This window comes from Nicotiana attenuata, chromosome 10 (assembly GCF_001879085.1).
Source record: "Nicotiana attenuata strain UT chromosome 10, NIATTr2, whole genome shotgun sequence".
In the NCBI taxonomy this organism is placed as follows: Eukaryota; Viridiplantae; Streptophyta; class Magnoliopsida; order Solanales; family Solanaceae; genus Nicotiana; species Nicotiana attenuata.
In genome coordinates, this window is record NC_031998.1 from 1,271,213 (window position 1) to 1,283,014 (window position 11,802).

At 43.0% G+C, this 11,802-nt stretch overlaps 1 protein-coding gene across 1 annotated transcript; it reads right to left on the minus strand.

Moving 5' to 3' along the window:
• LOC109233523 lies at nt 657–1,061 on the minus strand. Its single transcript, XM_019399412.1, has one exon. The coding sequence runs from the start codon at nt 1,059–1,061 to the stop codon at nt 657–659; it is 405 nt and encodes a 134-aa protein (XP_019254957.1).

Below are 11,802 nucleotides of genomic sequence, written 5' to 3' on the forward strand. Positions count from 1 at the left end.
ATGACTCTGTAGCAGTACGTTCCCTGGTGAGTGATGAAAGTAGTTTTCTCTTGGTCCTCTTCCTCCATGAGGATCTAGTTGTAACCCGAGTAGGCATCTAAGAAGCTTAGCAACTCGTGTCCCGCTGTTGCATCGATGAGCTGGTCGATGTGTGGCAATGAAAAGGAGTCTTTTGGGCATGTCTTGTTTAGGTCCGTGAAATCAACACACATCCGCCACTTTCCGTTTTTCTTCTTTACCATGACCACATTGGCAACCCGCTGGGGATACTTTTACTCTCAGACGGAGCCATTGGCGAGCAGCTTATCGACTTCTTCGCTGACGGCTTCGTTGATTGCGGAGTTGAATTTTCTCCTCATTTGCCGCACCGGTGGATAGAGGGGGTCAACATTCAATTTGTGTGTAGCAATGTCTTTCGGGGTGCCCGGCATATCTGAATGGGAGAAGGCAAACAAATCGGCATTGTCAGTTAAGAATTTATGAAACTTACCTGGTTCTGAGAGATTGTGCCCGATATAAGCCTTTTTTGTGCTATCGTTGTCGTCTAGTTGGATGGGATCGAGATCTTCTATAATCGACACGGAGGCTTTCACGATGTCGGGATCCTTGATAACGTATGTCTGTACGTCGAGTTTGGTTCCCGACATCGCTAGTTGCTATGATTCCGCGCTCGCTCCTTTTAGTTGTTGGGTGTGTGCGCAGTCCTGGGAGATGCGGTAGCATTCTTGTGCGGTGCGTTGTTCGCCCTGGATGCTGAATACCCCCCATGGAGTAGGGAACTTGATTACTTGATAGAGACTTGATGGGACTGCTCGCATGGCGTGTATCCACGGGCGGCCTATGATAGCGTTGTAGGTTGTGTCTTGGTCCATGACGTGAAACATTGTTTCGAGGGTGACTCCTCCGGCTAGAACGGGTAGCACTATATCTCCAGAAGTTCGCTCGACTGCATTATTAAAACCTGTTAGTGTTATGCAACGTGATATTATTTTATCTTCGAGTCTCATCTGTACGAGGACTCGAGGATGGATAATACACGCGCCACTTCCATCGTCCACCATTATTCTTTTTACATCAGTATCTGCAATACGTAAAGTGATAACAAAAGCATCGTAGCGAGGGAAATACAAACTGTCGTTATCTGATTTATCGAAGATGATACTATCTTCGAGGTCATCATACCGTTCATGAGTGATCCACCGTTTGAGTTTGTATGTAGTGGTGAACTTTACATGGTTGATTGTTGTGTCATCACCTCCACCGATGATCATCTGTATGGTACGAGCAGGAGAGAGCAGTTTTAGAGGTCACTGTGGTTGTTCGCGTCCGCGGGCAAAGTTAGCTCGTCCTCGGTCGCTCAACAGTTCTCTCAGGTGTCCCTGATTTAGCACTCTCACTACCTCCTGCCGCAGACCTATGCAATCCTCGACTTTATGACCCCTTTCCTGGTGGAACTCGCAAAGAACGTTCAACTTCCGGGTGCTTGGGTCGGACTTCGTCTTTTGCAGCCATTGTACCTTTGGACCGAGCTTTTCTAGTGCGTACACTATTTCTGAAGGGGAAACACAAAAATTGTGAGTAGATAAGAGCGTAGGCAAACCTTTTTCGTTTCGGTGGCGCGGTATGTCGAGGCGGGACATCTGTGTGCCGCGGAGGAGGTGGGATGGATGTCTTGATGTAGGGCTGATGTCTTTCTCGGCCGAGACGGGGACCTAACCGATCCCTTCGACCGTCGTTGCGACGATCTTTCCTTGCTTTGGCTTGAACTGACGTCAGTCGTTGGATCGGGCCATTGAGGTCGTCCTCGCAGCCCTTACCTCGGCGCAATAGGCGTTGTGGATTTCTTCCCAAGTGGTGGGAGGGTATTTCATTAGCCTGCTTAACAGCTTTCTGGTTGCTCTCGACTCATTCATTTAACCCATTCTGGAAGGCTGCTACCGCCATCCCCTCTGAAACATTTGGAAGGCTCATTTTCACCCTGTTAAACCAGGCTAATAAGTCCCTGAGTCCCTCGCCGTGCGTCTGCCTAACGACGAATATGTCGTTTACCCTGGCTTCCGCCTTTTTAGCTCCTGCATGAGTGGTAACGAACTTGTCCGCCAGTTCTTTGAACGTTGTTATTGACCGTGCTGGTAGTTGTGAGTACCAGGTTAGGGCTTCCCCTGTTAGGGTTTCGCCGAATTTTTTCAGTAGCACCGATGGTACTTGTTCTTTCGAAAGATTGTTGCCTTTTACGGCTGTGATGTAGCGGATGATATGATCTTCTGGGTCTGTAGTACCGTCATATATCTTCAGGTATGGTGGCATTTTGAAGGTTTTCGGAATGGCCTGAGGGGTTGCTTCCTCATTGTATGGTTGCTCGATGAATCGACCAACGTCCCGTTTTGGTAACAACTTTGGGGCGCCTGGTATTTTATTGACCCTTTCTTGATGCTCCTTTATCTGGTCACGGAGTGCCTTATTTTCATTTTCCATTTCCTCCATTTTCTTTAGAATAGTTGCGAGTGCGTCATTACCTGCGTCAACAGTAGTATGAGTGTTACCTTTATGGGGGGCATCTTGTTCGCTAGCGATTGTCGTGACATTTATGTGTGCAATGTCTCTATTCTCCCTTTGAGCGGGTTTATCAAGTATGTTGTTCAGAGTGTTTGTTAGCCATTCTTCCAGTAGTCTTTTCACCGTCGGTGGTGCCTCTCCTGTTGTAGACGCGGAGGCTTCCCTTTCGCGCGAAGCAGTTACGCTTTCGCGTGGGGGAGGTGAAGCGTCTCTCCTAGGTGTAGTGTTTGGTGTCACGTTTTCGTTATCTTCCCTGCCATCTTCGTTGATGGTGTCCAGGATGTTGGCTGTGACACCCGCTATCGCTTTTAACCTTGCATCTCCTTTTCCTGCCATTGTTAGTTTATGCAAAGCTAGGAAGAGATGGCTATCCCTTTTTATGATCTAGATGAAACTAAAATCTTAACTAAAGAAGTCCCCACAGACGGCGCCAAATTGTTTGACCAAAAAAGTATTAAACCTTTTGATTAAATCAATCAATGATGAGAAGAGGAGTGAATCTTAGTTAAGGATGATAAATCTAGATCAAATGATAGATAGAATAGACAAAATGGAAGACGTTGGTTAATATGTTTGAGTCGATTAAATGCTCATAAATGCAGCAACATAAATATGCAATCAATTTAAGTAAATGCGATAGGCGTAATCATACGAAGTTGCTACCCAATTATTGGGATCTTACGGAAAGCTTCTTTCCTCGGTAACAGAGTGGAAAGAGAAGAGATATGAGATGATTGAGGAATCTTTGGACCCTGTTAATGTAAAACAATGATGTATATTTTTTCATATGAATTTGTTACAAAGTGTTCTTTTTTCTCTCTTGCCCGGATCCCCCCCTTTTTTTTACTAACTCTTCCTATTTATAAGGGACAATCCCCCAAGAAACCCTAAAAAGTACAATATAAAAAATATTCGAAAAGCATATTCTTATTGTCTCCTACTAAGTTTAAGTTGTCGTTGACATCTCGTCTCGACTGACCGCTCTTGGTCGTCGTCCTACTCGGTAACTGTCGTGGTTGCCAAATTTGGACCCATAAAATGACAATCCATCTCAATAGCAATAGGGGATCTATGGTACTTCATCTTCAACCACCTCAAGGCTTCACGGACTGTTAAAATTTCAGCCATTACTGCATCATGTTAAGCTTCCAATGGAGTACTAAACCCTCGAATAAAATTTCCATGAGTGTCGCGAATCAATATACCATCTCATGCCATAGTTAACATCATAGGAAGCATCAATGTTGCATTTCAGGGTACCCGGATCAGGGGGAAACCACTTAACAATAAATTCTGGCCCAGGCACGAAATAAATATTATCATCAAACCGCGCCGAACTCCACTCTTTCCGGGAAACACTGGCTCAAAGAATGACAATCTCTGGCTGTATAGTTTTGCCATTACAAATCAAATTGTTGCGGGTATTCCAGATCTCTCATAGAAGCATAATAGCCTCCTGCAAATTTTCACTCGTGACAGCTGGTACTAGCGCCGTGAACCCTTCCGTAAACGAGGTTCCCACTGGCAGAGGCGGATCCAGAATTTTAAATCCTATGGATTTAATTTTAAGGTTTTTAACAGTTTGTTTGGATGGTTGTTACGTATCGTTTCATAATGTATCGTGTTGTATTGTATTGTATTGTACTGTATCGTTTGATGAATACAATGTTTGGATGGATTGTGTCGTTTTGGCGTCGTTTCATGGTATCACGCACTTGTGATATGATGAATAGACTTGCAATATTATAAAGAAAAATTATGATACGGTATATAAAAAGGTAGGGTAAATAATAAAATAAAATTATTTAATAATAATGAAGGGTGAGATTGAGAGAAAAACACAAGGAACGACGCGATCACACCAAATCGGTCGTTACATAAAGTGGCACATTTCATCGTTACGTAACGACGGATTTAACGATACGATACAATAAAATTTAAGTAACAATCAAAACAAACATTGTATTTAAAGAAACAATATGATACGATACAATAGGTAACAACCATCCAAACAAGCTGTAACATTGAACCGCATTATATTTTAAAAGTTATGGGTTCATATCTACTATTTTTGCAATTTTAATGAATTTTTACATACAAATTTTTACTCCGCGTTGAAAGTTATGGGTTCAGCTGAACCCGTAGGTGGTACACTGCATCCGCCTTTGCTTCCAGCATATTATGCTGGAACTCTAACACGCGGAGAGTTCCAATATAATATACTGGAACTCCAGTATATTATACTGGAGTATTTTTCGGATTTGAACAGTACTTTCGTTCAGATTTATCTTCACATAAAAAGTGGCTAAATTTCGATTATTTTTGAAACTGTAGCTACTTTTGAACGATCACTTGTAAATCTGGCTATTTTTAAATTTCTCCCGTTTATATGTGTGTGTATACAATATGCATGTGTGTATATCTTTATATAATGATGATCAAGCTCAAAATTAGAAATGGCTTAGATTAGGATTTTACGTAATTAAAATCCTAAGGAAATCGTTAGTTGCAAAAAGCTAGCAGAAGGGGGCAATTGCATATTCCACCTGACATCCAAAAAAGTGAGATTATATGATTAAGAGTGTCTGATATTGCATATGCCACCGACTAATTAACATAATTGAGCCTTAATTTGGAATCACTCATCGCTTTATAAAACCGGCACAATATAATCAGTATGCACGTGCAAATCGTCCTACTCAAATTACATCTTTTTAATTTTGTGCTATATGATCTTTATTACATCATACAGTTAAATTAACATAAGTAAACTACACACTACAGTGGAAAGGCGGATGTATGACCCAGATTACGAGGCACACGAACTTATGGTCTTTAACCAAACTAAGTATTTTATGTATGTATTTTTTAGTATTTGTCTAATATTTATCTGCTGGCGTCTATACTCCGAAAAGGTTAAATGGTACAGTTGGTTGAATATACACTGAGTTATTTACCTAAAAGAACAGGAATGATCTTCACTTAATATTATTTTGTCTCCTTTTTTTAGTGGTGCACTTATGTTCTAGAAATTTAAAATCCGCCTCTAACGATAATGTTAGGATATACTATAAACCATGTGTATTGTTATAGCATTATTTATGGAACATTTGTTTATTTATTTATTCAATTCAATAAAGTTTTATTTTAAATAGATCATGTATTTGTCTGTGTCCTTTGCTTATATAGTAGATGATTTAGTGTATAGAGTTTAGCTTATACACAGAAGATTAAATCATCGGTTCTAATAAGTCATAAAGTTTATGTTCACATTCAATGATGGAATTGGACAAACCATCGGAATGGTTAGAGCACAAGATTAAATATAATTTATCTTGATTATGGGAATGATTTAATTTCGACTTCTTGTGTTAGTACATTTTGTATGTATTGAACGGATCAAATAGAGACAAGTATTTTATACTGACTTAATAAAATAATTTCTCCAGCCCATTTAATGTACTTATACTCTTAATCTTGATATAATTATTAAAGTTGTGTGTGGCATTTATTATTTTGATTTATTAAAAGGCGAAATTCTTTCGCGGGTCAATAAGTCGGTAAATTGGACAATAATAATATGAATTGGCGAAGTAATAATTAGTTGATACAATCCATGTGACGACTCGGCCGGTCGTTTTGAGAGTTGTAACCTCGTTCCCCCATTTACTGCTCCTTTTGTGCTCTACAACTGTTATATGACTTACCGGGTTAGTTGGTTCGGGCCCGGAGAGATTTCAGAGTGAATTGAGACACTTAGTCTCATAATTGAAATCTTAAGTTGGAAAAGTTGACTGTATGTTGACTTATGTGTAAACGACCTCAGATTTGAATTTTGATGGTTCCGTTAGCTTCGTTGGGTGATTCTGGACTTAGGAGCGTGTCCGAATTATGCTTTGGAGGTCCGCAGTAGAATTAGGCTTGAAATGGCGAAAGTTGGAATTTTGAAAAGTTTGACCGGGAGTGGACTTTTTGATATCGGGGTCGGATTGGATTTCCGGAAGTTGGAGCAGGTTCGTGGTGTCATTTGTGACTTGTGTACAAAATTTGAGGTCAATCATATGTGATTTGATAGGTTTCGACGTCATTTGTAGAATTTGAAAATTTCAAAGTTCATTAGGCTTGAATTGGGGTGCGATTCGTATTTTAATATTGTTTGAGGCGGTTTGAAGGCTCGACTAAGTTCGTATCGTGTTTTAGGACTTGTTGGTATGTTTGGTTGAGGTCCCCGAGACCTCGGGTTGATTTCGAGTAGCTAACGGATCAAAGTTAGAAGTTGAAGGATTGCTGAAGTTTGGCAACTGCTAGTGTAATCGCACCTGCGGAGTGGGCAGCGCATGTGCGAGCTCGCAGAAGCGGCCGTAGAAGCGGCCATGAAGGATATGGGCCGACGCCGCAGATGCGGACATGTTGGTGCAGAAGCACGTATTTTGGGTGCAGATGCGTAGGTAGCCGCAGAAGCGGGCTCTGAGGCGCTCCTGCGAGGCCGCAGAAGCGGCTAAGTGAGCCGCTGAAGCGGTTTGATTGGACAGAACCTATATAAGCGAGTGTTTCGAGATTTTTCACCATTTCTGACATTTTGATCTCGAATTTTGGAGATGTTTTAGAGGATTTTCAAGGGGATTCTTGAGGTAAGTTCCTTGTGTTAATTTTTCTTCAATAATTATGTTTCCCCACTGATTTTCCACCTAGTTGGTGTGTTTTTTAGGTGAAATTTGGGGTTTGAGGCTAGGGATTTGGAGATTTGATTTTGGGGGTTTGAGTGGCGATATAATATCGGATTTTGATAAATTTAGTATGGACTCGTGGTCGAATGGGCTTTCGCGTTTTGTGACTTTTGTTGGATTTCGAGACGTGAGCCCAAGAGCCGGGTTTGAGCCGATTTTGGATTTTTGGCTTATAACTTCGTAATTTCTTGTAGAATTGATTCCTTTAGCCCGTATTGATTGTATTGTACTTCTTGTGGCTAGATTCAGGACGTTTGGAGGCCTATTTGATAGGCAAAGGCTTGTTGGAGTAGAGTTTTTGCTCGGATTGAGGTAATTAACACTTTCAGATTTGGTTCTGAGGGTTCGAAATCCCAAATTATGTGTTGTGTGATTAGTATTGAGGTGACGCACATGCCAAGTGACGGGCGTGCGGGCATGCATCGTGAGAATTGTGACCTAGTCGATTCCATGGCACTGTATAAGACCCTATCTTGTTGATATCCGTGTTTTCACCATGTGATAAAGGAAATGAATTGTTAATCATGCTAGAGATCATGTTTAGGCTATATGCTAGTATTGTTAGACCCATAGTGGTCTTTTCTTGTTGTTGACTTACTGGTTTCATTGATATTACATACTAAGTCATATTCATTTATTTCAATTCATATCTCAGTCTCTATTATTTATTGATACATCATATCATCATGTTCGGGCTAGTTTCATGACATTGTGAGCCCGTGAGAGAGACTGGAGAGATTGGTGATTGAGTGAGGCCGAGAGCCTGATTATGAGTGATATTTGTGGGATCGGGATGCACGCCGCAATGGTTATACTGATTTATGATAGCACTTGGTCTGAAGGAGCCCCTCCGGATTCTGCACATACCCTCAGTGAGCGCGGTTGATTATATTGAGGGATGGATCTTCCTTGGACATGGATCTTGTCTGAAGCATTATATACCTGGAGATGGATCTTCTCCACGGGCTGGATTGGCCCCACTCGGTACTGGGTGACTGATGGTTAGTGATGTATATATTCCGAGATGGATCTTTCCTGGGCAGTATGGGTCATATACAATACTGGGTGATTGAGCATTTGAGAGTGTGAGCACATGAGGCTGTCAGCATGATGCATCATATACAGCATGTGCATTTGAGAGTGTGAGTACATGAGGCTTTCAGCATGGTACATCGTATACAGCATGTGCATTGGCATGTAGAAGTAGAGGAGTTATATTCTTCATATCATTAAGATTTGATCTATTTTCCTGTTTTGAGTTATCTATTGAACTTGAAAGCAAGCCTACATTTCTGCACTGTTATTTCTATATTGAACTGTGCGGATTGAGTTCGCCACTATGTTTTAGTCCAAAGGTTGGATTTGTTACTTATTGAGTTGGTTGTACTCATGCTACACCCTGCACCTCGTGTGCAGATACAGGTGCTTCCGTCATGGAGGCTGCTGAGAGAGGAGACAGGATCTCGGAGACCATCGAGGTAGCTGCATGGCATTCGTAGGCCTTGACTCTCCTTCATTATCTTTATTTGTATTTCAATACTTATTCCTTAGACTTTGTACTAAAGTGTATCCCGGTATAGATGCTCATGTACTCGATGACACCCCGATTTTGGGTTAGATTGTACTGTGTTGTGGATTTATTTCTGTTTCAAAAGGGTTTTTCTTAAATTTTAATTGCTTCCGTATATATTTTCAAAGCTTTTACTGGGTTGAGATGGTTGAGTAGTGACTTGCTTGGTTCCACGATAGGCGCCATCACGAAGGTTGGTTTTGGGTCATAACAAGTTGGTATCAGAGCCTAGGTTACATAGGTCTCACGAGTCATGAGCAGGTTTAAGGCTGCTGAACCCTTAGGAAACTTCACTTTCTTGAATTCTTGTCGTGCGAATCTATTGATTCTGGTATCTAAACTTCTATTATTCTATTCTCTCACAAATGGTGAGGACACGTACTACTGGGCAGGATGGACAGCTACCAGTACCACCAGCTAGGGCCGTGAGAGGCCGAGATCGCTGTAGAGGCTGCAGTAGGGGTAGAGGCGCAGCTCGTACACTTGCAGACCCACCAGTCGCTCCAGCTCAGGAGCAAGTACCAGATACTGTTGAGCCAGTGGGGCCAGCTCAGGCACCAGCTGTGCCCATTGTGATTCTAGGCCTTCAGGAGGCCTTGGCTTAGATTCTGACCGTGTGCACCAATCTTGCTCAGGCGGTCGCTGTTCCGGCCGCAGCAGCTACTTCTCAGGCCGAGGGAGGTACTCAGACTCCAACCGCCCGTACACTAGAGCAGGTGATGCAGGGACTCCAGACACCAGGGGCACTACCAGCCCAGCTGGTTGCAGTTGCTCAGGCCCATGTGGTTCTTGTTATGACTGATGACGAGCAGCGGAGACTAGAGAGGTTTGGGTGACTCCAGCCTCTATCTTTCAGTGGGCAGAGGCAGATGATGATAGGGTTTCGTGGACAAGTGTTAGAGGATTCTCCGTACAACAGGTATTTTGGAGGCCAGTGGGGTCTCGTTCACTACTTCTCAGTTTTCTAGGGCTGCCTTCAGATGGTGGGAGGCTTATGAGAGGCGCAGGCTGGTTAGTGCAGAACCACTTACTTGGCAGGAGTTCTCCGTTTTCTTGTTGGAGAAGTTCGTGTCGCAGTCTCACAGAGAGGAGCTGCACAAATAGTTTGAGCAGTTGCGTCAGGATGATATGTCCGTGATGCAGTACGAGATGAGGTTTTCTGAGTTGGTCCGTCATGCAGTTCGGATGGTTCCTACTAATATGGAGAGGATCACGAGGTTCATTGATGACCTCACATATCAGCTATGGTTTCTTATGATTAGGGAGAGGGTGTATGGTGCTACTTTTTATGCGGTTGTCGATATTGCTCAGCAGATATAGATGGTCCGCAGCTAGGAGCAGGTTGAGAGGGAGGCCAAGAGGCCTCGTAGATCAGGTGGTTTTTGTGGTGTTCCTTCTGGAGGTCGTTCTACCACGACATCACTCGTCCTTATAGGCATGCTCAGACGACTCGTCCAGTTCACCGTGGTGCATCATTTGCCCATGGTTTATGCAGTTCTCAACAGAGTCACTCATCTTTCAGTGCCCTTCCAGCTCAGAGTTTGTCTCATGCACCATCATCTCAGGGTTTATCTATATCGGGTCCTTCTAGTAGTTATCCCGATGCTCGGGGCTCCCTCCAGTCCCCCACCGCCATTTATAGGGAGAGGTTGATTTCAGTGTAGATATTTAGGTCATATCAAGAGGAATTGTCCCCGCCTTTCGGGAGGTTCATCTCAGCAGAAGAGTCAGTCTACGACTTCAGCACCTGTTACTTCACCACTCGCCCAGCTATCTCGGGGTGGAGCTTAGTCAACTAAGGGTCGTCCTAGAGAGGGAGGCCGATCAGGTGGTAGCCAGGCCCGTTTCTATGCACTCCCTGCCAGACCAGATGCTATTGCTTCAGACACAGTGATCACGGGTATTTTCGTAGTATGTCACCGAGATGCTTCTGTATTATTTGAACCTGGTTCCACCTATTCATATGTATCATCATATTTTGCTCATTATCTGGATATGCCCCATGAGTCTTTAGCTTTATTTGTTCACGTATCTACGTCTGTGGGCGATACTATTATTGTGGACCATGAGTACCGGTCATGTATAGTGACTATTGGGGGATTGGAGACTAGATTTGATCTCTTGCTGCTTAGTATGGTCGATTTTGACGTAATCTTGGATATGGATTGGTTGTCTCCATGTCATGCTATTTTAAATTTTCACGCTAAGACCGTGACGTTGGCGATGCCAGAGTTGCTACGGGTTGAGTGGCGAGGCTCTCTAGACTATGTTCCCGGTGGTGATTTCATACTTGATGGCCCAGCGGATGGTTGGGAAGGGTTGTTTATCTTATTTGGCCTTTGTGAGGGATGTTGGTGCTGATGCCCCTACTACTGATTCTGTTCTGGTGGTGCGAGATTTTTCAGATGTGTTTCCTGCAGACTCGCCGGGCATGCCGCCCCATAGAGATATTGATTTTAGTATTGACTTGGTGTCGTGCACTTAGCCCATTTCTATTCCTCCGTACCGTATGGCACCGGCTAAGTTGAAGGAGCAGCTTCAGGAACTTCTTGATAAGGGGTTTATTAGGCGTAGTGTGTCGTCTTGGGGTGCACCAGTTCTGTTTGTGAAGAAGAATGATGGTACTATGAGAATGTGCATTGATTATAGACAGTTGAACAAAGTCACCATCAAGAACAAGTATCCTTTGCCGCGTATTGAAGATCTATTTGACCAGCTTCATGGAGCGAGGGTGTTCTCTAAGATTGATTTGAGATTTGGGTATCACCAGCTAAAGATTCGGGACTCGGATATTCTAAAGACAACATTGAGGACCCGTCATGGTCATTATGAGTTCCTTGTGATGTATTTTGGGCTGAACAACGACCCAGCGACATTCATGCATTTGATGAACAATGTGTTTCAGCCTTATCTCAACTCGTTTGTTATAGTGTTCATTGATGATATCCT